At 42.4% G+C, this 26,544-nt stretch overlaps 1 protein-coding gene across 1 annotated transcript in view; it reads left to right on the top strand.

Moving 5' to 3' along the window:
* NFX1 (nuclear transcription factor, X-box binding 1) overlaps nt 1–26,544 on the top strand; it is a 199,223-nt gene that overhangs the window by 162,654 nt on the left and 10,025 nt on the right. Inside the window, exons 18-22 of the mRNA XM_065397863.1 lie at nt 4,438–4,539; nt 9,236–9,277; nt 10,508–10,606; nt 17,172–17,238; nt 23,130–23,275. Coding sequence (XP_065253935.1) covers nt 4,438–4,539; nt 9,236–9,277; nt 10,508–10,606; nt 17,172–17,238; nt 23,130–23,275 — 456 coding nt within the window. The remainder of the gene's footprint in view (nt 1–4,437; nt 4,540–9,235; nt 9,278–10,507; nt 10,607–17,171; nt 17,239–23,129; nt 23,276–26,544) is intronic.

Here is a 26,544-nt window from a genome sequence, read left to right on the forward strand (position 1 = left end):
GAGAGGGCCCACCCTAACACTCTCATTAGAGAGAGTGGTGGTGGGGAAAATCTCCTCTGATTTGGGAAATGAAAACTTAAAGTCAAGAGAAGCTTTGGGAGTTGGATGGTTTTCCAGAGAAACCCAGCCTTGATTTTCCAACTTTCAGAAATGGCTGCATGAGCCTCTTCCTAATGCATAATTGCTACACTAGCTTCTGGAGGAGCAGCAGCAGCTTCAGAAGGAAAAACCTACTGAAGCAAGGTTGTCTGAAGATTCTCTGACTGGAAGGAGAAAGGTTGTGAACAAGGGAAAAATTCCCTCAGTGACTGTTTTGTTTATATACTACCCAAAGATTTTACTCATAGAATATGTGGAAGGGTGTCAGCCTGCAAGTCCAGTTTCTGCAAGTGAAGCTGCAGTAGCCCCCGGGCAACTACATTAGAATTTTGAACATTCAGTAAATCTTAAGAGTCAGGTGAAGCATAAATCCCAAAAGCAGCAGCTAGAGAAATCCAGTTTCAAGTAGGTATTATTTTGGTTCTTTTTTTTTTTTTTTTTTTTTCCTGTATGCTCCCAATTGAGAATCACTCCACAAAATAAGAGGTTACAGCCAACGCTCCCAGGGGTAAGGCCCCTGTATCCAACTTTTGTCTGATTAATTCTTTTATATGTGGGTTTGGCAGGATGGTATGATTGTGCTCCTTTACAAAGGAGGCTGCATATTAGGCTCAACCTTAGGCTGGGTGATTAGGTCCTTTTGGTCCTTTGGGTGCAAGCAGGATTTCTGAATCCTACTCACATCCTCATAAAACCAGACAGGGAAGAAAAATTAGATAGCGCTTCTGCAACTTAACAAGTTTTTGTTTTCTACAACACACCCAAAGTTAGATTCCCATTTGCACTAAATTCTGGGAAGTTTAGTTGAGAGCCTGAGGTATTTTTCTCATTTAAACATTTCTTCCTTTCTTTAGAAGATCTTTCAGGGAAGAACATATTGTGAGGGTTTTTAAGACTTCAAGGGGAGCCCTAAAGGCAAGAGGATAGCCTGATTTACAGATGGTATAGACATTTTGCTGTATCTTTAAGAACCACCTTCCTTGGCCAGGGGGATTTTAAAGCTTGCCATGCTCTCAGTGATACCTGAGTTACACATATTTTGTCAAATATGATAGTTCTGTTACCCGGGGTTCTTTCAACCCAAAGCTCTTGATAACTTTTACTCTGTGCGAGGTGGTGTCAGGAAGTAAATCAGGGGAGACGCGGCTGTCCGATCGATAGATGGCTGGCACAAACAGGACAACACAAGAGTGCTTTCACATAAAGCTAAACTTTGCTTAGTCTCAAGCACTTACACACGTCCGCAACAGGTTAGTAAAACACCCCCAACCCTTGATAATTACCAAAGCTGAGTGTGGCTCTCGAGTGGCACAGCGGCAGGCTTCCAGTGGCCAAATCTTCCGTCTGCCAGTGGGGACCACAAGATGTATCCAGAGGGAGAGTCCAGAAGAATGCAACTACCTCAAACTTTCCCCCCTTATTTATACATTAGTAATAGAATGACATGTCTCTTAAAGAAAACTTGTCAAGCAAGCAGTTTCAATGGTCAAGCAGAGGTTCCTTCTGATTATTGATTAACCAGGTGTGGGTTTTTCCAGAGTTTGCAGCCTTGAGGCCCTAATAGACATTCCTGGGGGCACATTCTGCTCTTCTAAAATGCATGTATCAGCAACTTCAACACAATTCTTATCAGGAAGGATGCGGGGTCAAGCTGCCCTTTCTGTGGCACCCAAAACCCCCTCCCCTCCTGCCTTGGTCAAGATGTGGCTGCGGCATGGCTAATTTACAGCCTGCTGACTTGGCTGCTTTTAGCAATAAGCCATAGTGGTTTTAGGCACTTTACTGGTTTGCTGACATCTCCCCGTACAGTTCTTTGAACTGACCAAGACTTCATTTCCAAGGTCACCATCGTCTTCTTCCTATAATAGAAAGTAGTGTTGTCACTCTGGTTGAATTAAAACATTCTAAGGCAAGAGTAGTCAATAGGCGGACTGCAGGCCAAATTTGGACCACCAGACACTTTTGAACAGACCCCAAAATATTTTCATTTACTTATCATTGTTGGGGGGGGGGGGTTAATTTTCTGTGTAGTCTGGACATTGACCAAGAAATTTGGACATTGACAAAAAATAATTGACTACACCTGTTCAAAGGTAATGGAAGAGCGTAAGTTGGATGTGAAAAGGCTGTCAATGGGGTAAAGGTGTTTGCGTATATACAAGGCATTCAGAGCTCCTTCCAATACTGCTTACTCTGTGGAAGGAGCAGCAATTTCATGGGTGAGGAGGTCTGTAAAAGCCATTATATGGTCTTCCATCCACACTTTCTCAAAATAGTATAATCAACATCCTTTCCTCTGCTGATGCATTTAGTAGAAGTCTGTTATGGAACATGGTGCCTCCCAGTGTCTTAATTTTTTACATAGTTGAGTTGTATCCTCCCCTCCCTCCCTAAGGATGATCAACTGCTTTCTGCATGCCTCTGTGAAGACTGGCATATGAAGGAAATGAAGAAGGGAAAATTCTCTTACCTGAGTATTTTCTTTCTAGGACCCTCCATCTCAGATAGTTTGACAGTGGCGCTCCACTGTGGGGACTGTCTGACGTGAAGAGTGGCAAGAGAGAAAATTCTCAAGTAAGACAGAATTCTTCCTTTTCAGATTTATTTCAAAATTGGCATGCCATATTAACTTCAAATTTTCTTCAGAAATTCACCTTTTATGATTCACTATAAACATGAGAAATTTCAGGAAGAAAATCAGCGTTGTTTTTTTTTCTTCACAGAAAGTTAGATATGAGTGGTCTTTTACCTATAGAGTTGCTACTGTTTCATTACAGTTTGTGTAATGCTTTTCTTCCTAAAATGATTTCAAAGTGTGTTATAGGCTGTATTTTCAGGGTTCGTTATCCACAATTAAAATACAGTTATATGAGGGTTGAAATGTGACAGCTGTTTTACATATTTTTTTTAATGGGGATATGAAGAATTTTTTTCACAAATGAAACTGTAGGGATATTAGTTAGGCAGATACTGACATTTGACCAGGAAAGTGGGTTAACTTCTTTACTCTTCTGAAAAGTGCCATGGGGTATTTTAGTGACTCTGGTAAGAGTCTTAGGCCTGGTCTACACTAACCCCCAAATTCGAACTAAGGTACGCAACTTCAGCTACGTGAATAACGTAGCTGAAGTCGACATACCTTAGTTCGAACTTACCGCGGTTCAGACGCGGTCCACACGCGGCAGGCAGGCTCCCCGTCGACTCCGCGGTACTCCTCTCGCCGAGCTGGAGTACCGCAGTCGACGGCGAGCGCTTCCGGGATCGATTTATCGCGTCCAGACCAGACGCGATAAATCGAACCCGGAAGTTCGATTGCCAGCTGTCGAACTACCGCGGTAGTGTAGACCTGGCCTTAGTTTTACATCACATTTTGAAGTTGACCCCTCCAGTAGCATGTATTCAATAGCATCTCCCACACCACTTTCTGAACACCCAGGTTTCCTTTGATATCTTCAATCAGAGCATAAGCCAGGCTTCATCCAACTTAGCTTTAGAATGTAATTATGCAACCTTGCGAATTGACACATTACATTTTTACCAAGATGCAACATAAATGTGTTTTGTGTAAAATCTACAAAAATGATAATTTCCCTGACATCTTTCATTCCTCAGCTTTTCTGCATGCAGCTTTGCATTCCTTCTTTGCATCTCTCTCTCTTGCTGTTTTCTCTACAAAGGGTAGTTAGGAGTGGAGTCCTGTTCTTGTGTAGCTTAGGCCTTGGCTACACTGGCGCTGTACAGCACTGCAACTTGCTGCGCTCAGGGGTGTGAAAACGCTCCCCACCCCCGAGTGCAGCACTGTAAAGCGCCAGTGTAATTAGAGCCTGCAGCGCTGCACGCTCGCTCGCAGCGCTGCACGCTCGCTCGCAGCGCTGCACGCTCGCTCGCAGCGCTGCACGCTCGCTCGCAGCGCTGCAAGCTACTCCCCTCGGAGAGATGGAGTACATACAGTGCTGCAAGAGCTCTTTCGCAGTGCTGGCGGCACGACTACACTCGCGCTTCACAGCGCTGCCGCGGCAGCGCTCTGAATTCCCGAGTGTAGCCAAGGCCTTAGAGTCTTGCATGTCAGCCACCACTTCCCGCTCCCACAAATGCCTCTAACTCTTATGCTGGTGTATGTCACCTACTATCCCAGCTGGCCACACAGTTTAAAAAGTCTTCCCTTTTCCACGCTCCATAACCTTAAAGTAGTGGTATGGAGTATAATGGCAGGCTCCTTCAATTTATTTATTTCTCTGGTGACTCACCTGGACTACTAGTCTGTAGTTCCATGCTATTTGCCAAGTGATCTTTTTGCATATGAATTAAGTAAAATCTAATGGGTTTTTTTTCTTCCAGAATAGCTGCTATATCCATAGCCACTAAACTAACAGACCTGCAACTTGGAGACTCAGTGGAAATCAGTAGGCTGATTACCAAAAAAGAAATGAAGCAAACAAGGTAATCATGAAGAATCAAGTATGGGAGGGGTTCTAGCAATCTATAAATGTTGAACTGAAATGTGTATGTTGCTGAAAAAATGTGCGGCATTGTGGGTAAAGTCCAAAATAAAATCCGGAAAACTTTTTAACAGCCTGTCTGTATTAACAATACTGATATTTTAGGATTCTCATTCAGTTTCCATAAGAATCTTCAAATCTTTGTTTGTGGGGTTTTGGTGGGTTTTTTTTATTATTATTATTATTTAGAATGATTTCCCTGCTGTATTGAATGCAGGCATGCTGCTGTCCGAATTGTATTTCAGATATGGAACAAGGATGTGTGCCTCTGCAGCCATGGCTTCAGAGAGCTCCTGAAAATTACATATTTAACATTTCCTGTGTTTGTTTGTTTTTTAACCCAGTCAGATAACTTTGTGGTCATCTCAAAATTGGGTTTGTCATTAACAGTCATTAAAAAACAAGCCTAAGAGCCAAAAAAAAAGTCAGAATTTTTTTGAAGCCCAGGGCTACCAAGTGTCAGGCAATTTACACCCCTCACATGCCCCCTCAGCACAGCTTATTTGTATTCTTACATATCTGGCCAGCGTGTAGGGATTGCATACATTGTTTCTCAGCTGTGGTGCCTGCTGAGCCACAGGGAGGCAGCCTGTCTGCTGTTTCTGTATACAGTGAGCAGATTTTTACTGCAGCTTTTTCTGGATTTTGACAGTCTCACTTCTGAGGCTCTCCTCTTTTGAGGAAGTCAGAGAGATAGTAAAGGCTCATTGTTATGATTCCAAGAAGGCTGGAACTGTAAATATCTTGGAAATACAACGGGCCCCAGTGCCATAGAGCAAGTTGCTATTGCTGGCACCAAGACACAAGCTGGTGCTCACATTGTTGCCTCTGGTTTTGCAATGGAAAGCATTCCCCAGTATGGAAGTGTACTTTGGTGCATTTATTGAACTCCCTAGTGTTGCAAGGTTTGCCTCAATCTCTTACCACAGCATAGGTTCTCAGTTCAGTTCTTTACCTGGAACCACCAGTCTTGATTGATTAGTGATGATCCAAATGAGTCCTTCATTTCACTGGAGGAAATTTCAGTTCACTCAAGTCAAAGGCTTTCTATCACTCCAAAACCAAAGCCTATAGTTTCATTAGTTCTGAAAATTCACATACAACACCGAATGTGCGGGTTCTACACACCTCTGACTCCTATTCCAAAGCATCTCAACTTTGAAACAAAAACCCCACTTGGTTCCTCCCTCTGGATCCAGCTATTTGATGTGATTTTCATCTCCTTACCCTTACCCACTTTAAGAGCTTTTCCCCTACCTTACCCTTATGGAATTGGGCCTCTATGGGGTGCCTTGCCAGCATGGACCTTCCTTCAGAGGAACCCCCAGACTAACTACCCTGTTATGGAGCCTCAATCAATGCCACTTCTGTGAACTCAAAATTTCTTAACCACAATCACTGAAAGAACCCTAGAGCAATTATACCCCCAGCACCTACAGTTCATAAATAAACCATAGTTGGTTCAGCTCCTGTGGTATCAAGAATAACATCAGTCATGGTTTCATCAGCACCTCAGGTAGAGGACACAGAATCTTCCTGTTTGGATAACAAGCTGGAGCAGTGCCTGTAGGCCAGAATCCTCAGAATTCCTTCTCTTCTCCCAAGGACATCATGATAGAGTACTCCAGTTTCTCCCTTAGAAGATTTAAAATAGTTTCAAGATATTCCGACTCTAATAGCAGAAGCATAAGGTATAAAGTAAACTACAGTCCAAGAAAAACTCCTCATCAGGACCACATTCTCTCACATTTTATCCTAAACTTTTTCATCTTCAAGAGATTAGATTGCACCATTTGAATGTTTAAAGAGCAGTCAAATTGTACCTGGACAGGACTAAATCTTTTAGAAAATCAGATGTTTTATTTGTCTTCTCTCCTGGAAAGAACACACTCAAAGTACTGGGACAACCCTCTCCAGATTAATCTGTTTATACAAAAGGTAGATAGTGTCTAGTCTAAGAATATTTTACAAGATCTCTCTGCTTTTTGGACACAAACCAGTTGGTAATCTCTACATATACAAATCAATACAAAGTATATGTAACGGCTTCTTCAGATGCTGCACTTGGTCACTGCGTCCTCCAATCTGCTATTCTCCCTTGAAATCTCATTTCCTTCTTTCTTTTCCCTCCCCAACGTTTACTTTTTTTTCTTTTTTTTTTTCTTTCTTGGATGGACTGCTTCTCATCAGTCTCCAAAATAGAATTTTTTCTGTATGTGAGAACAAACAAATTGATCTTACTGCAAACGTGTCCTCTCAGAACTGAAGAAACCTCTGGTTTGGGTTATTCCCACATTTGCATATAGTTAACTTTTGTCTAGTTTATTAGGGCAGTGATTCTCAACCCGTAATCTGCACACCATTGATGGTCTACGAATGAGCTTTGGGGAGTGCCCTAATTGACTTCTTGGAAATTAACCATAGAAATCTTTGAAGCATAATGGTCTTTATTGAAAAAATCTACAAGTTAACCATCTCATTCTTCTTTTATGTGGAAGAAAGGAAAAGTTAGATATTGTAACAAGTCTTTTGCATGATAGGCCATTGAGCCTCTGTCTCCTGCTGAGAGGATTGAGGGAGTCTGCTTATTATAGAGACAGTGCCTTCTTTGGGCCAGACACTGCTCCTGAGGAAGCTTGCAGCACTGCTGCTTGTCTGTTAGAGAGCCATTGCCTGCTCTGGGTCACTGCTGTTGAGGAAGCACACACTTTTCTCCTGTTGCTGTTATCAGCGTTGTTGGATACTGTAATCAAAAGAGTAATTATCAGGAAGCTGCTGCTAAAGTTGGCATCTCTCAGATACTGCCAAGTAAACTGTTTGTGAAAAGGCAATGTATTGAAACGTAGAACTGCAAATGTGTATGTGAATCAAAAACAAAACAGATGGAAAGAATGGGGATGTCAAAGAAAGGTCCCTTCCATTGGTTTGTGCAAGTAAGACATGATGTGACTTTGTCGGTACCTTGAAGAACTCTGGAACTACATGGCTGCACAAGTAATAATTGTCAATTATATAATCAATTACCTCTTTCAACAAATTGATCACACTGAGCAGTGACCACTATTGTAAACCCCAATATATCAGGGTTGGTTTGGTTGGGAGTGATAAATAATGAAGAGGAAAAGTCACTGATTCAGAGCAATCTGGATTTGCTTGATAAACTGAGTACAAGCAAACAATATGGATTTTCATATGGCTAAATGAGTGTATGTATATCTAGCAATGAAGAGTGTATGGCATACTTACAGGATGGGGAACTCTATCCTGGGAAGCAGTGACTCTTGAAAAAGATTTGGGGGTTATGGTGGATAATCAGCTGAATGTGAGCTCCCAGTGTGATGCTGTGGCCAAAAAATTTAATGCAATCCTGGGATGAATAAACTGGGGAATCTTGAGTAGGAGTAGAGAGGTTATTTTACCTCTATATTTGACATTGGTGTGACTGCTGCTGGAGTACTGTGTCCAGTTCTGATGTCTACAGTTCAAGAATGATGTTGATAAATTGAAGAGGGTTCAGAGACAAGCTAAGACATCTGCAACCAGAATTCATCTTCCTCTTCTTGCTTCATCAGTCACAGCTCTTCTGTAAACCTCCAATGCGACCTGTGAGGAAGAAGCCATTGATAGTGTGGTCTGGATCCATCAGTTTCAGAGGATGGATCATCAAAACAAAGTCCCAGGCCTAAACCTTCAGAGGTAATGATACAGGGATAGAATAGCTAATTTCCTCATCCATAGTCCCAACCCAAATACTAGATTAAGGGCAACGACCATTTAAACCAGTAACCACCTGCCAGAGGCCATTGGTGACTATCAAATCATGAGCTGATTCATGAAGCTCATTATCTTTGTGAATGTTGAAGCCACCAAACCTTGACAACATCAGCAGAGCACTGAGAAACTTCGCCACCTCACATCTGGACTCTGCAGTGCAGCAAGGCCATCTGTTCACCAATGTTAGTCATATTCTCACTTTGTCTGCTCTTACATATGAGATTGACCAGTTTAGTTTTGCAGAGAGACACAATACTGTTCTTTAGTCTGATCTCCTATATGTCATAGACCATAGAATTTCACAGTTACCCCTGAACTGAATCCAAGGTAATCTTTAGGTTGAATGTAAATAGCTCAGACTTTTGAGATGCACAATAGCTGCGCTCTATTCCTAGCTCAGTCACAGACTTCCTATGTGGTATTGGATAGGACTCTGTCATAGGCTTTGCAGAAGCATGCCCTTAATAAATACACACAAGGGGGCTAAATGAAGATTCCATAATCCACTTTAATTCTAGCATTTCTTAGATTTTGAGCCCGTTAACTTTGCAACCTTAATCTTCTTTTAGCATAGAGAGAGAGAGAGAGTGTGTGTGTGTGTGTGTGTTTAAATGTAAAAGTTTGTTTAGGTTAGAAGCCAGGAGCTAATTGTTTAGGACCTGATTCAATACACATTGAAGTCAAGGGAAACTTTTCCATTGCTCTCAGTGGATATTGACTCAGACCCTTTAACTACTTGCAATTGTGTGAATGTAACCAAATAATCTTGCCATAAAAACGTGATTGGTTTTATTGGGTCATTATATTTGAGACGTAAAAGCATCCAGGTTTTAGTGTTATTTTTTTTTGCTTTGATAATCCAGGTTGCAGTGTAATGAAGAGTGTTTCGCCCTTGAAAGGAACAGGTGGGTTGGTATACTTTTTCACAAAAGTATTAACTTGATGTATCTAAGCTGTATGGAAATGATCATTTTTCCATGTGAAGGAGAGAACTGATAAAATGTCAAGATCATCTCCTTAGCATTCTGTACTAGATGATCAATAAACTATTAATTTTAGAAACCTGTTCTAAAATCTTATGCCTTTCCCATCAAAAGTCTTCTCAGATTATTTCTAATTTAATGAAATAGCTCCAAATACAGTAACTCCTCACTTAAAGTCGTCCCGGTTAATGTTGTTTTGTTGTTACATTGCTGATCAATTAAGGAACATGCTCGTTTAAAGTTGTGTAATGCTCCCTTCTAACATCGTTTGGCAGCTGCCTGCTTTGTCTACTGCTTGCAGGAAGAGCAGCCCGTTGCAGCTAGCTAGTGGGGACTTGGAACCAGGGTGGACCGGCAGCCCCCTATCAGCTCCCCGCTCCCCAAAGTTCCCTGTGCAGCAGCTGCCTGCAGTTCAGCTGTGTCCCTCCCCCCACTGCCATGTGCTGCTCCTGCCCTCTGCCTTGGAGCTGCTCCCTGAGACTCCTGCTTGCTGTGCTGGGGGGGAGGGAAGGAAGAGGAGGGCTAATGTCAGGGTGTCCCCCTCCCCCCTACTCCTGCACCCCACTTACCCCATTTTCCATAGAGCAGGGCTCAGGACGAGGGAGCTTGCAGCGGTTGCGGTCTCAGCAAGCTGATCTAATTAACAAGGCAGTGTACTTAAGGGAAATGCGCATAGCTCTCTCCATTCCTGCTGCCTTGCAGAGTGAGAGAGTTAACCCTGGAGGGCTCAGCCACTTGCTAGTTCATCATTTAGCAGTAAGGGAAATATCCCACCTTCTGACTCCTCCACCTCAACCAAGCTTCACAATCATCATCACTGTGTACCAGTATTAAATTGTTTGTTTAAAACTTATACTGTGTGTATGTGTGTATTATATATAGTCTTTTGTCTGGTGAAAAAATTTCCCTGGAACCTAACCCCCTCATTTACATTAATTCTTGTGGGGAAATTGGATTCGCTTAACATCGTTTCGCTTAAAGTCGCATTTTTCAGGAACATAACTACAACATTAAGTGAGGAGTTACTGTATATCAATTAGGGAGTTTTCTGCAAAAAGCTGTTTATCTGTAGCACTGGTCCCTCTCTGTAGTGGATCAGTTTGTCATTGAAAAGCCATCTTTAAATTAAAAATGTTGTTTTCTAAATTGCAGACGCTTTGCTGAAGCTCTCCATATCCGTGATAATTCTGACCCTTTTAATATCCGTTCTTCTGGATCAAAGTACAGTGATAATTTAAAAGAAGATGCAAGGTATATGTTGGAATACATGGTTACAACATTGTTACTTCTGCACCCCATAGCTGTCACTGTGTCTTAAGGTTTTATTAAATAGTCTGACATGACTATGAATATTTATTAAGTTAACCCTTGTAATCTGTTATGGCTTGACAGGTGGCCCTTGTCATACCACAGTTAACATGGGAGCTTTGCTCAAACTTAAGAGACAATGCTTGAAAGTGCTTTAAAATCCATGATTCAGATATACAAACAGGCACCTAGTAGAATTGACAAAAGCACATGAATAAGTTAGCTTGCCTCCCTTTGAGGTCACTGCTATGGGGTGGGGAGCTGACAATGGACATGCTCCATACATGCCACAAGTGCCCTTGCTGTGACTGGGGCAGGGAACTTAGACTGGGCATCACTCACTACCTGCCACAGCCACAGTGCTGAGAGTGGGGGAGGAGTGAGGTCAATCATTGAAATCATAGAAGATTAGGGTTGGAAGGGACCTCAGGAGGTCATCTAGTCCAACCCCCTGCTCAAAGCAGGACCAACCCCAACTAAATCAAGATGAATGGGACAGTTCTCACCTCTCAGAGCTATTGTTTCAAGCTGAATTAATCCACATGGAGTGTTCTGATTCATCTGAGATGAATGTGCTGCTTCCCTCCAAAAAGAGCCCCAGACTCTAGATCCAGATTTGGGTAGGAACTGTGAAGCTCCAGTTCTCCTTCCCCTTCTTGCCTCCAGTTCACTCCTCATAGCTTCTCTACTGTTCCATTCCTAGCAGGAGCATGGAAGAGCCAGGAAGAGGGCAGAGCTGATAGCTGAGTGGAGCAGAGGTGTTCCCAGGGAGCCCCATTCTATGCCACCCTTCCTTTCCCCGCAGCTGCCCCTTGATTGTGTCCCTCACTATCACTATTTTTTTTTAAATGGGAAAATCACTTGCAAAAAAACTTTGTGAATGCAGTGTTGAGGTTACCTAGCACTGCCTTGTACCCTTCCAGCATGTAAAGGGTTGCTAAACTTCTGAAAACCAGGAATGAGAGTTAAGGTAATGTCTCCTACACTACACCCACACACAACCTTAACATTGCCCTATTTCAATAACTCTGTGGATTCAAGTGATATTTTACAAAAAATATTTTTAAATGATTTTTTAAATTTTAATTTACTTTTAAAAAATCAAATATTTATTTACATTAGTAGTTCTTTTTACCCATTTTATAGTCTTAAATTGTGTTTTATACTTGTTTCTTTAGTTTTCTAATTGTTCATAGAATTTCAGATTTTACATAAGAATTTTTTCTGCTAAAAACTTTCATAGTTAAAATGCTCATCTGTGCTAAAAAAGACACGTCCAGGGCCTCATTCACACCCTTATTGTGAGAACAATACAAAAGAGACACAAAACTGATAAGCAATAGCACCTGCATATTTCCAATCAATAGCCCTTCCAATATATTGAACTTTCAGAAGTCAAGAATGCTTCAACTAGGCTACAGCCATTCATCGGGGTTTGCACCTTCAAATCATTTGGACTTGGGTTCATAAGTCACATAAATGCTTTTGAAAATCTCTCTGATACCTCAAATATGGGATTAGGAGCCTAAATTTAGGTCCCTCTTTTTGAAAATTTTGGACTGTGTATAGAAAACTTACACATTAACAAAGTTATAGTGTGAAAATCTGTTTAGCTTTTCATTGTTAACACTGATGAATTAATGAAGTTTTTCAGCAGTTAATTAATCTAAGCATGCAGAAAAAAATGGAAGTTTAAGAAACAAAGCTGGTTTTGTAATCTCCATTTGAAATAAGAAGTTGCAACTAAAACGTCCTCATCTTACTTACAAAACTGTTTTTCAAGACAATTCCCCCTACCAAACAGACAGAAGATAGGAGAAAGGAAAAGAGACTAAATTGTCTTTTTGGTTCAGAGGAAGGTGAATATGATTGTTGAGAGTTCCCAGATGGAGTTGTGGACCTCTATTTGCATAGGCAAGATCTCTTGATCTATTTGAGGTCAGTTTGGAAAAGCTGGATTGGGTGTCCAGGACCATTGTTGGACAAAGTACCCCCTCACAGTGGCAGGTGCCAGTGTCTGATCAGACAAAATCAAATCTAGGACTGGTTACGGTATATTGGTAAAATCTCAAAAACATCATTCCCAGCAATTTGTTAGGCTTGAAGTGTTTAAAAAAAAAAAAAAGAAAGAAAGAAAAAGGAAAGAACAGCCATCCTGAGTTTTCCAGTAGCTCTTTTCCCCCAAACAGTCTTAACTCAAAATCAAGGTAACTTTGAGCAGTTTTGACACAATCTGAAATACAGCAAAAGTTCAGTTCTTAAACAAAATTCAAACAAATTTCTAACATTCATCAAGTTCCCCCTAACATAATACTGTTTAAATGATTTTCAGTCTTGTCCCATAGTTCCAAGATAATAGCCAATAACACATAGACCTTTAAATATGTTGGTCTTGGAGGTAGGCCAAGTCAGTTGGTCCTATTGTCGTGACTAATGTTTCCACTTTTTTTTTAATAAAAGATAAAATATTTCTTTCAGAAGCAAAGATGCACATTCTTGTTGAGATCCTGATTTATTGAAGTTAACCTTCTCTGATTTAAATGGTGATTTTTTTTGTAGACATAAAATATAAATGATGTACATGTGAATAAAATGTATAATCTTGCTCCTCTGGGTGCAATTCTTTTCAGCAGCCTAACTATTAAGTTATTAGGATAGATAGGTTAGTGCTGCCCTTGTTTTCTTGCCTATTTTGTCTTGGAATTTTGTGAATTACCTCGCATGCTCACAATATGCCCTTTCTGAAAATTAGTTCTTGAAGTAATATAATGTGTGTGGGTTTTTTAGTTCCAAGAGTGCTTTTTTTTCTTATTACATTAGTTCAATCCTTTAACATTCAAAGATATCAAAAACTGGTAATAATTTGACATATCCAAAATGTAAATATGTGGGGAGGCGGAGGGGTTACATACACATTATATACACCTTAGGTCTGATCTTGAATAGATTATCACTAAAATCATCAGACCAACTAACTTTTTTCCCTGACCTGTTGAGATCAATGGAAGTCTTTCCATTCACTTGAGTGAGCTTTGGATCAAGCTTCTAATGCCCAGGATCCTCTATGAAGAGGTTATCTGATTGTATGGCAAATGTCCTATTATTGAGTGTATTGTATTGTTTTCATAACTGTATTTGTGCATATGAGACAAACATCTGCTTGTAAATTTTCATAAAGAAAAATATCAATCCCCCACTGCCTCCCTAATTCCCTCCTGTCTCCCATAACCTCCTTCTGTATTCATTCCATTTGTATTCCCAGTTTTAAACCCCCAAATCAAATACCAAATAACTGATCTGCTTTATTGAATCTCCCCTTGAATACTAGGTATACCTTTTGTGGATCAGAGAGTACTTACTCTGCCAACTGGACCCCTCAGATCAATTCCTTTTCATGAGATTAGCATGGGACGTGCATTGTTTTCTATTATGCTTTTAAGGAACTACAGCTTGGACTCACTGTCATATCAAGAATCCAAGTTTGGCCTATCAGTGGTATTTTGGTGTCCCAAACCCCTTTTTATGTTACGAATATTCCCATTCTCTAGCCTTTTATGTACATAATTTTGGATGGAGAGAACATTTTTATAGTTTCGTGTCTGACTATTACTTGCTATTTGATGTCACACTGTTTGAGATTTGTAGACACCATTGCTGGTCTTCCTACTTAAAATAATAATTCCACAGACACCCCGGAGTTTCCTTGGAAAAAAGAAAATTACTTATCGTAATTCTTGTTCTTAGAAGATATATTGGTTACTATGTGCTCAAGCCTGCAAGATGCCCTTGACTCCCACTGGGAGGGCACATGAGACTTCACAGGATGCAGTTCTAGGATTCCCATCCACTCATTCCCCTTTCCCTCAGATTTGGGGATGTAATTTCTCTGTCTTGTTTTGCATAACAAAGGGATGACTGAGGCAGATAACCCCTGTTATGCCTCATTAGTATGCAAGTACACACCAGCTGCTATTAAAGTAGTTTAATAGCTTGAATTTTGAGCTCTGAAACATTCCACACTCAATCACATAAGTAAGGCATGACCCAAGGAGTGGTGGTCTAATATAACTTTTAAATTCATATATTGTATTTCACGTAGGTAATGTTATTTGAACCATACCATTTTAGATTTTTTTTTTCAAGAACTCAGCGGCTTCAGTCCCTGCTCTTTTTCACAGAGTGCAGCTTGATGGACAAAGATAGGATGCAGCCTTATTGTAAGCAGGGTTTACGTCGGCCTCTACTTCCCTGAGCACAAAGGGTCCCAGGTGGCATTAGACCAGGAAAAAAAAAAAACTTCATTGCTTGGTACCCGACCCATGCTCACAGAGTGCACCATAAACCCAAAAAGAACAAGCCATAAGCTTGCATTGATTCCTCTACACTCAGAGATTTTTGTATTTTGTACAGCCAGAAAACTGGGTCCCTCACAAAAGATCTCTCTGGAGCAGGCAGGGATATTTTGTACTCTAGGCGAAACTTCCACTTTGCGCCGCCCCTCCCCCCCCCCCCCCCCCCCGAGCATCGCTTATTATACATTTTCAAAAATGAATACAGTGGAGTCCCATCTTATGCAGGGGTTAGGTTCTAAGGTTAGCGCATAAGAGGAAAATCGCGTATAGTGAAAATTACCATAAAGTATAGTACACACAGTATACACTAGAACAGGGGTCCTCAACCTACGGCATGCCTGCCAAAGGTGGCATGTGAGCTGATTTTTTAATGGCAGGCTGCGGGTCCCGGCCACCACTGAGCCTGCTGCCGGCCTGGGGTTCTGTTCACTCAGCTGCCAGCCGGGGTCCCAGCCGCTGGCCCCACTCAGCCCGCTCAAGGCCAGCAGCGGGCTGAGCGGGGCCGGCAGCTGGGACCTCAGACCGCTGCCAGCTGGGGTCCCAGCCGGTGGCTCCGCTCAGCCTCCTGCCGGCCGGGGTGGTCGGAACCCCAGGCCGGCAGCTGAGATCCTGGCTGCCAGGAACTGGTGGACGGAACCCCAGACCGGCAGCGGGCTGAGCAGCTCAGCCCGCTGCCGGTCTGGGGTCCCGGCTGCCAGCCCCACTCAGCCCGCTGATGGTTTGGGGTTCCATTCACCTAGGCTGGCAGGAGGCTGAGCGGGGCCGGTAGCCGAGACCCTGGCTGGCAAAGGGCCGGCAGCCGCAACCCCAGATCGTCAGCGGGCTGAGCAGGGCCGGCGGCCAGGACCCCAGACCGGCAGCGGGCTGAGCTGCTCAGCCCGCTGCCGGTCTGGGGTTCCATCTGCCGGCTCCTGCCAGCCAGGGTCCCAGCTGCCGGCCCCGTTCAGTCTGCTCAGCCCACTGCCAGACGGGGTCCCGGCTGCCGGATCCGCTCAGCCTCCTGGCGGCCTGGGTGCACGGAACCCCAGGCCAGCAGGAGGCTGAGCGGGGCCAGCGGCTGGGACCCCGACTGGCAAGGGGCCGGCAGCCGGAACCCCAGACTGGCAGCGGGCTGAGCGGGGCCGGCGACTGGGACCTCAGCCCGCTGCCAGCCGGGGTCCCAGCCGCCGGCTCTGCTCAGCCTCCTGCTGGCCTGGGTGAACGGAACCCCAGGCCGGTGAACGGAAACCCAGACCGTTCACCCAGGCCGGCAGGAGACTGAGCAGAGCCGGCTGGGACCCCAGCGGGCTGAGCGGGGTTGGCGGCTGGGACCCCGGCTGGCAGGAGCCAGCCCTGCTCAGCCCGCTGCCAGCTGAGTGAACGGAACCCCAGGTCGGCAGCAGGCTCAGCGGTGGCCGGGACCCGCAGCCTGCCATTTAAAAAAAAATCGGCTCGCGTGCCACCTTTGACATGTGTGCCGTAGGTTGAGGACCCTGTTCTAGTGGATACTGTGTATACTGTACTTTATGGTAATTTTCACTATACGCAATTTTCTTCTTACGCGGTGACTTTAGAACCTAACCCCCGCGTAAGATGTGACTCCACTGTAGTGTAAAAAAAATTTGGGGGCACCGCTTTTTGGCACCCCCAAATCTTGGCACCCTAGGCGTCCGCCTAGTTCCCCTAGTGGTTACACCGACCCTGGGAGCAGGATTCACTTTAGCTCCCCTTCCTGTCACAGACAGCCTAAAACAAGGAGACATCCTTCAGCGGGCCTCTCCCTGGTTTCTCAGGCAGTGCGGAGTGTGTCTAAAGAGAGCCAGAATACATCCAGTATCACCTGGTCCCAGAACTGTGCAAGGGAACCACACCACACTCTCTCCCTCCCTCCATGGGGGAATAGGACCTAGGTGGTGCCCCTCTGAAGAGAACAGCCAGCCATACATTTCAGCCTGTAAGAGCAGAAGCAACCAAAGCAGATATCGCCGAACACAGAAAGCTTCCTACGGTTCTGGCTGAACATTCTCTGCCCTGTGCTGATTGGCTGGTCACTCTAACCCTCTCCTCCTAATTTATTCAATGGTATTGCATTTATCAATGTACATATGTGGTAGATAAATGCTGCATTTATCTCTTATCTTGTATACTAGGTGAATTATAATTCTTTATTATTTCAGGAAAGATTTAAAGTTTGTCAGTGATATTGAGAAGGAAATGAGAACACTCGTGGAAGCTGTAAATAAGGTTGGTGGCCAAAGAATTTGCTTTATATAGCATGTTCATTTAAAAGAAATAGTGCGTTTATTGGCGTCGATGTTAATGACACCATTGCTTCAACTTCCAACCATTGAATTTTAGACAAATTCAAGCTAGAAATAAAGTGCAAATTTTTAACAGTGAGGGTAATTAACCCATGGAATAACTTACCAAGGGATGTGGTGGATTCTCAATCACTTGAAGTCTTTTAAATAAAGATTGGATATGTTTTTAAAAGATGCTGTAGTGCAACCAGAAGTTATGAGCTTGATGCAGGGATCACTGGGTGAGATTCTTTGGCTTGTGTTATGCAGGAGGTCAGACTACATTATCATAATGGTTGCTTCTGGCTTTAAAAATCCATGAATTTTAATATAATTTTTGTGTGAGAGAGAAATAATCAGGTAACGATAATTGTATATCTTCATTTCAATAAATATATGAGTATTAGACTCTTTGACTTTGTTTGTTAACCATGAGGTTACAACTGAATTTTGCTCTTTCAGCAAGTTTTTATCAAAATTCAAATATATTTCATGTTGCTTATTTGCAATATTGAACTGTATGTTGTTTTCTAATGCTAAATTTAATTAATCTAATAATTTCTTTGTTTCAGTATGTAAAGCCTTTTTTCTAAATTCTGAAACATTTTGGTGATATTTTGTCTCATCTTTACTTGACATTTGGAAAATAATGTTATTTAACAGAATGTTTATTGTTTATATGCCAAAAGAAGATGAATAGTGTAGCAGAGACAAACAAGTATCTTTAGTTCAATCTCTCTGAAAATGCCCTATCTGCTGTTACTGAAATTCTTCTTTGAGTGATTGCGCCCGAGGAACAAATATTTAATAATGGGCTCTTCAGTCTATCAGAGAAAGATATAACATGATAAAATGGTTGGAGCTAGACAAATTCAGACTAAAAATAAGGCCTGGTCTACACTTGGAGAGGGGGGTGTTTCATCTAAGTTACGCAACTTCATAACTTAGATCTACTTCTAAGTCGACATACTTAGATCTACTTACCGCGGTGTCTTCACTGTGATAAGTCGACTGCTGATGCTCCTCCGTCGACTCCGCCTGCGCCTCTCGCTCCGGTGGAGCACCGCGAGGCAACAAACCTCCTGGACTACCTGGGCATCTGTATCAACAAAGACAAATCGGTGCTCGTCCCCATGCGCACCCTCACCTTTATTGGCACGTATCTGGACTCAGCCAAGCCTTTCTCCCTCCGGAAAGCTTTGCTGCCCTGACCACTCTCATCACACACCTACGCCATCAGCCAAGCACGCATGTCTGCCTGTGCCCCTCTCTCCTGGGCCACGTGGCTGCCTGCACCACGGTCATGCCATTCGCTTGCTTGCATATGCGCTGCCTCCAACTGTGGCTCTGCTCGGTCTACAACCCATAGACGGACACTCATCCCCCCCTCCATCCTTGCCTTCCCTGACCTGGTGGTGCAACCCGTCCACAGTCCTCGCAGCTATTCCTTTCGCACCTCCCATGCGCGCACTACTCTCACCACGGGAGCCCACTTGGACGGCCACACGGCCGAGGGCCTCTAGTCACACCGCGAGGCAAGGATGCACATCAATGTCCTCAAACTGCACGCCATCTGCTGTGCTTGCAGGGTTTAAATTACTTTATTTCTGTCCTCTCCCTCTATTCTGTCCACAGATTTTGTGGCCCTTGCCTTGGACTGCACAGGTAGGAGAGAATGTGTGTTTCCCTCCCCTTCCCACCATTGCCTTCCATGCTGCCGTCCATGCAGTTCTCATTTCCAGGACACTTCAGGTAGACCTGAAGAGGGTTTCAGCTTTTATCCAATTTCCTTAAGATCTAATCATGAAGGTCTAGCATCTTGTTTGATTGCCACCTAGAACACTTCCTACTTGTATGTTGCTGGTTTTGATGGCACCCAGACAGTCTTTGTACAGTGGGTTGTAGACATACAAGACTGAGAAGCTGTGGAGGGTTTGAAGTCTAAACTGATTTGGCCCTTAGGGGATTAAAACTATTTGAGGATTTAAGTAGAGCACTTACGGCCTGATCTACACTACAAAGGTAGGTCATCTTAACTACCTCACTCAGGACTGTGAAAAATTTCACACACACCCCACCCCTTAACTGTGATGCAGTTAAGCCAACCTAAGCCCCAGTGTAGACACTGCTAGGTTGTTGAAAGAATTCTTCCATCAATCTAGCTACTGCTTCTTGGGAAGGTGGAGTTACTGAAGAGCCCCTTCTGTCACTGTAGTAAGTGTCTTCACTACAACGCTACAGTTGCACGGATGCAGCTGTGCCACTGTAGCATTTCTAGTGTAGACATACGCTAAGTAGCACTTGAGTCCCATAAAGATCCATGTCTCCAGTCCATGTCCTTCCTTACATTCACCTTTTGTGCCTGCCAGAGAAGGGGATTTCCCTAGGATATTTCATTAAATTTCTTCCAGGACTTTGCCCCTCAAAGTTTCTCAGTACTGCCAGGGCCAAAGCATATCTTTCAGAAAGACACTCAGACCTGATCTGAAGATATCTTCCCTTAATAATTTGTTCCAATAGTTAATCACCACCTTTGTTTGTTTGTTTGTTTGTTTGTTTGTTTGTTTGTTTTTAAATAAATAAACATGCCTGATTTCTCATTTGCCTGGCTTTATGTTCCAGCCATTGGCTCTTGTTATTCCTTTCTCTGCCAGCTTTAAGAACTCTTTATTACCTGGTATTTTCTCCCCATGAAGATATTTCTATACCATAATCAAGTCACCTCTTATCCACCTTTTTGATAAGCTAAACGGTAAGAACTCTATAAGTCTCTTGTAAGGGGTTCTTTTAAGCCCTCGAATAATTGTTGTGGCTCTTTTCTGCACCCTCCCCAATTTTTCTACATCCTTTTTAAAATGTGGACACCAGAAATGAATGCAGTATTCCAGTATCAGTCTCACCAATGCCATATACACCTCCTTACTTTTCCTTACTAAGCCCATGTTTACACATCCAAGGATCACATTAGTCCTTTCAGCCACAGCATTGCACTAGCAGCTCCTTTTCCGTTGTTTGTCCACTATGATCTCTAAATCCTTTTGAGAGTCACTGTATTTCCCATTCTTTATGACCTGCATTTTGTTCCTAAATATATGATCTTGCATTTGACTGTATTAAAATGCATTTTGTTTGAATGGGCCCACCTTGCCAAAATATCCAAATTACTCCAAATGACTTCCCTTACCACTCCTCCACACTTTGTGTCATCTGCAAATTTTAGCAAAAGCGATAAAGTTCCTTACTGTAGCCAATGTAATGCTGGCCAAAGAAGGGTATTTTCATAGTTTTTCCTTATTGGCTGGCATGGGGATTTTATTCCTGATACTTCATGGAAGAATTCTATATTTGTGCCTTCTCAGTCTGAGAGTCTGGAAAGAGGTTTCATGTGGAAACCCTCAGGTACATCCTTCAGGCCATGCACAAGGTGGTTTCCTTTGCTCAGAAGGATATATACCTTTATATTCCCATTTGTCCAGATCCTGGTGTTATCTGTGCTACCCATTAATAAATTTTATTTATAGTTTTTGCTTCATCTCACCTGGACAAAGGATCCTGTAAAAAGGACCTTGCCCCTTCCCGCCCCCCTTCCACTGTTGAGGAACTGTAGCACCAATGTGCTTGAGCTATAGGTAAGGTTGAGATTTTTGTCATGGTTATTTTTACTAAAAATAACCAACAGTTTGCGGGCAATAAACAAAAATTCACAGACGTTTGTGACCTGTCTCTGACTTTTACTGAAAAAAATTCAGGGGCGGGGAGGCTGACCGGGGCTGTCTGAAATCTGAGGGGGTGATGAGAGCCCGAACCCTGCTGCGGGGCAGGGGCTTGGAACTCCAGGGTTCCCCCGCCACCCGCAGTGGCTCACAGCTCCAAGGTTCCGCATCGCCCACAGAGGCTCACAGCTCTGTGGTCCCTGCCTCCTGCAGTGGCTCTCAGCTCTGGGTCCAGCGGCTAGGAGCTGTGGGGGGGTCACCTGCTGTGTGCATATGCTGAGAGCTGTCCCCACTGGCTGACAGCTCTGGCTCTGCCGCCCTGCGGCTGAAGCGGAAAATGTCACAGGTGTCTGTAAATCACGGAATCTGTAATCTCTGTGACATAATTTTATCCTTAGCTATAGGTTATCTATCTGACTCTGCTTGTCTGGGAGCCTCTGTCAGCCCACCGCCATGCCCTAATCCATTGCAGCAATTGTTCAGCAATGGTGTGTGTAAACAGACAAGGGGGCATTGCCATCTCCTTACAGAAGTCCTTTGCATATGGACAGAAACTCACCTCGCTTTTCTGAGCCTTATACCTCAAGCCATTCACTTTCTCAAAAGGAAACTTCATTCCCTTAAAGTAAAATGGGTACAAAAGTTCTATAGGTCTGTCATCCAGACATTTCTGGTTTTCGCTTCAAGGACTGTAACTAAGGCAAGCCTTGGCAGATTACCTTCTCTTGGTGGGTAAAAGACTGCTTCCTGACAGAGTATGATCAAGCTGGAACACCTTGGCTCTGGAAGACCTTGACCGCAGTTTATCAGATCCTTCCTAACTTATTTACCTTGTGGGCTTGAGGGCCAAGGTATCTCTCCTTCTGCAAAACAGCCATATATTCACTTCTGCGTTACATACTTATCTGCTACTGTCAGCTGAATTTGTCTGTGGCAGACTCTGAATTTGGCAGAGTAGTACTCCAAGCGCTCCCTCATCTCTGGATTCCACTAGTTGCTACATCTACTGATCATCATATCTGTTGCTGGGTAGGATGGGAGAAGACAAGACTATGACAAATAAGATTGCTGTTGAGAAGTCTTTTCCATTAATTAAATATCAGAGGCAAAGTCCAAAGTGCACAGGTTTAAGAATTTACCTGTTAATATTTACAACATAATTGTCTAAACATCTCTTCCAAGGATTTGATTCTCATTAGCTATGAAATTGCTCTACCTCATCTTATATAGAAATGGAAATTTGTGGATTGAACAGTTTGATCTGAATGCTTCCTAGATTATTAGGAATTGAAGGTTGTGCAATACTGTGTTAATTTTGTTAATTTAACTTAATTTTGCCTAGATTTGCACTAGTGTTTTGGCTGTGTCCTCAGATTTATCGTAATACTTTGCCCATTATTTGAAAAACAGGTATCTCTGCTAGTACTTAATGATTTAGACAAGAATTTTTACATCACTTGTAAAGCCATTACCTTTTAGCACACCACTTTTCAATGTGTAATCTATATACTAATTAGACACTTGCACTTGTAAATTACAGCTACTAAAATACATTTCAGAAGATGTCTGTTCAACTGGGTAATTTTTTGTTTACCTTAAACTAAAAGCTAATTTATTTGCCTATTTCCCGTTGACACAGTATTGTTTTATCAGATGCCAACATTGCTATATTTTGTGAAAGGGATATAACCAACAGGGATATGGCAAATCCTCTTTATATACAGCATATAAATTGAAAAGCCAAAATAAATAAAAATTGTCCAATATAATGCCAAGTCTACAGTTATCTTCCAATTTGTTGTTCTAGCCCTGCAGGGATATGGAATATGGTTTAAAAAAAAAAAAAAGATTTTGTCAAACCATGCGTGGTCTCCTCATGCATTTTCAAAATCTAAAAATTGTAGCTGTGCAAACCAGTGTAGAGAGTGTGTGTGTTTGTGTATATAATGTAAATTAATAGGAATTTAGTATGCACATGGTTTTCATCAACAGTATCTAGTTCTCACTGTACTTGCAAACTGACTTTGTCGCTGTTAGGGAAGTCTAGACAATGAATCATATATTGTAATCTTGTCTACGAAAACAATCATAAACATACCATCTATTTTTCTCTTAAATTCAGGGCAAGCATTCAAAAAAGAGTCACTGTTATCCACCCATGAACAGAGATCACCGCAGAATCATCCATGAGTTAGCTCAAATTTATGGCATTGAGAGTGTGAGCTATGACAATGAACCAAAGCGTAATGTTGTTATCACTGCAGTGAAGTATGTTATATTCATCGTTTTTATTTTAGTTTTCAAAGTAATTAACATCCATTCAGTAGATTTGAATATTGTGTTTTCTATATTTTGTTCTGAGTTTACTTTATTTACAACTTGCAAAATACATCCTTTATACTTTGTAAGTTCTATAGAAGCAGCTTTTAAATGGTTGGGGTGGAGGGAATGCATAATCTCACACGATTGTATTTCCATCAGTTTGGGGGTATTTCTTCTGATTTCACCTCAGTCTCCGATTTTTAAATCTGACAGTACTGTCCAATTATAGTTCCTTTGACTCCAAGTTGTGTTTTTTCTGGTCACAAGAGGTTGCTGCTCTCACTGCTGCTGAGTAACCCACAAGCATGAACTCCTGCTCCTGATGATGATCACTTCCTCTCTTGCCAGCTTCCCCACAGTCTGTTTTACCTTTTCAAGAGAAGGGGAAGAGGCATCAGCTAGATGCAGGGAGGAATGGGAGGAACTTTTAATGGGGGCAAAAATAAGGGAAGTCTTAAGGTGAAAAGTGAGGGGGGAGCAACACCCGAGAGGGACTAGGACAGGGGTCGGCAACCTTTCAGAAGTGGTGTGCCGAGTCTTCATTTATTCACTCTGATTTAAGGTTTCGCGTGCCAGTAATACATTTTCATGTTTTTAGAAGGTCTCTTTCTAGAAGTCTATAATATATAACTAAACTATTGTTGTAAGTAAGGTTTTTAAAACGTTAAGAAGCTTCATTTAAAATTAAATTAAAATGCAGAGCCCCCCGGACCGGTGGCCAGGACCCAGGCACTGTGAGTGCCACTGAAAATCAGCTTGCGTGCCGCCTTTGGCACGCGTGCTATAGGTTGCCTACCCCTGGACTAGGATCAGAGAAAGGGAGAGAAATTGAGTGAAAAAGAAAAGGGAGATGCCTCATAAAGATGCCAGAGAAGGGATCAGGCCAACTGATCATTGCCAATCACTCTGGAAGTGGATAGCCAGGTCATTAAAGTTTCTAGTGCAGGGGAAACCAAGCCCTGTTCATGGGAAATTTTTGGTTTTGTTTTGGTTTGTTTTTTTGTGAATGAGTTACCTCCATAGGTTTAGGGAAGCATCTGTATTTTAGGATATTTATCAAATGCTCAACCTTTAGGGTTTGCTCATCACTGGCTTTACAAGGATTTTTGCTGCTCATATGCTTTTGCATTGTTACATTATTTGAACAAATCATCAGTTTCTGATTCAAAATCATAATGCTATATATGAGGTAGAGTCTGTATATTGTAGTGGGCTTTTGGTCTAGTAGCAGAGCCTGAAAATTTATATTTAAAAAAAGAAAACTAAAATTCACAACAATTCACAATCTTATTTGGAGAACTGATTGAAAATATGAATGTTGATTTTTTTAATTAAAGCAAGGATTTAGTGATAAGATGCATTTTCTTGCTTGTCTGGCAGTGTGAAATTTCAGAACTTTAGAATTCTCAAGGCATTTGCAAAAAAAAAAAAAAAAAAGAGTAAGAGAATGTGAAGTAGGTGACCCTGAGTTCAGAACTCTTGTAATTGATAACCAGTGTGCGCGCACACACAAACACACTTAACAGTAAGAAAAATTTTCCTTATCCCTATTGTCAACAGATTTCTGAACCATTTCCAATTTTTCTGCTATGTCAGATGGACCATTTTGAAATGAATCTGAAGTCACATTTAAAAGAAGGATATGATGTGATTAATAAGAATATTTTGATATTTTTTCATGCACAACAAATCCACGTGTCTGGAGGATTGATTCTGCTCTCTCTCTCTATGAGCATGGGAAAGTATGTCTCAGGCTCAGTTTCCTGCCTCTGTCTCTCCAGAAGCAGTTCTCTGTATGTTTCTCCTGTGAGCTCTGAGGGAAGGCCACAGACCTTTACGGGTTTGTGACAGTTGAAGTTTTTCCTCACCTCCTCCCCCAGAACCTCCAGACCTCAGAGAGGAGAAGTTGATTGTAGTCAGCATTGCTGACTGCTGCAAGCCTGTGACTGTTACCTCTGACAGAATAGGTCTACAGCCATTCGTCACCCCAACCTGGAGTCAACAGTGACCAGTGGAAAAAGAGGCAGTTCTTAAATCATAAGTGAACAGGCTATTAAAGGCTCCACCCTTGAGGGTATCCACATACTGACAGAGTATAGTTTCGCAGCTTGACAATGGTCGCTTGAGATTATGGATCAACAGTCAATGGAGCTGAGCTACGTTAGGGACTGTGGGGCATCTGGCCAGACACTGGCCAAAGAGAGTCCACCCTGCCCCTGTGCCTTTGGATGTGCAAACTATGCCTACCATAATGGTCACCCCAATCCAAGCTTCTCCTTTGTAACCCTAGTCACATTATCTTACAAAGGCAGTCTAGAACTGGTTGTCCATATCTCTTTCTCTGTTTGAGTATCTAAATATATTTAGCTGCAGCCTGTTTTCTCTCCTCTGTTCCAACATAGTTAGGATACTCCTCTGGGATGCAGACTCTGCTCCTGGGATGCAGACATTATTTTCAGGTTTGGCCTACTTCAAGCAACATTTGAATGAGCTTTTGGGACAGGTCTTTTGGACACAGTTGTCAGTGAAGCTGCAGGTCAGAGAGAGTTGCACATGCTTCAGGAAAAGATGATAAAATGCTTCTACACTAGACATAAGAGAGACAGCCAAGGTAATTCTCATAGTTCCTTGTTGGCCTTGCAGACCCTGGCTCTAGGAGATGTCTGTATGTCCTCCCTGGCAACTACCCACAGATAATTTCTGCTGATACAAAGTCAGGATCCAGGCAGGCTTCAGACTGCCTTTTAGAATTTGAATGGATGAAACTCTATGACTTAAATCAACTAGTAGATGTTAAATTTCAATCCAGGAAGGATTCTATATCTACATTTTTATAGCAACAACTGGAAAATCTTCAGACACCACTGTTCTCAATTTAATGTTAAGTCAATTTCAGCCTAAACCTGCTTGTGCTTCCTGTTGCATGACTTAAATAAAGGGCTCAGCCATACCACTTCATAGGTTCAGTTAGAGCTTTTTGAGTACCCACAGGTACTCAGCAGCACATCATATTTCATGATTCATCAAGACAGTAAGGAAGTTTCTTTGTTCTGTTGAATTTTCTGTTGTTAGCAGGATGCCTAACTTAGCTCTGGAATAATTGATGGAGCAGCCCTTTTGAATCTGGCCTCTACATCCTTGTATTTCCTTTCTCTTATAGTTGCCTTTCTAATCACAACCATTTCTTTTAGGATGATTAGTGAATTAAATTCATT

The sequence above is a fragment of the Emys orbicularis genome, chromosome 2 (assembly GCF_028017835.1).
Source record: "Emys orbicularis isolate rEmyOrb1 chromosome 2, rEmyOrb1.hap1, whole genome shotgun sequence".
NCBI classification, from domain to species: Eukaryota; Metazoa; Chordata; order Testudines; family Emydidae; genus Emys; species Emys orbicularis.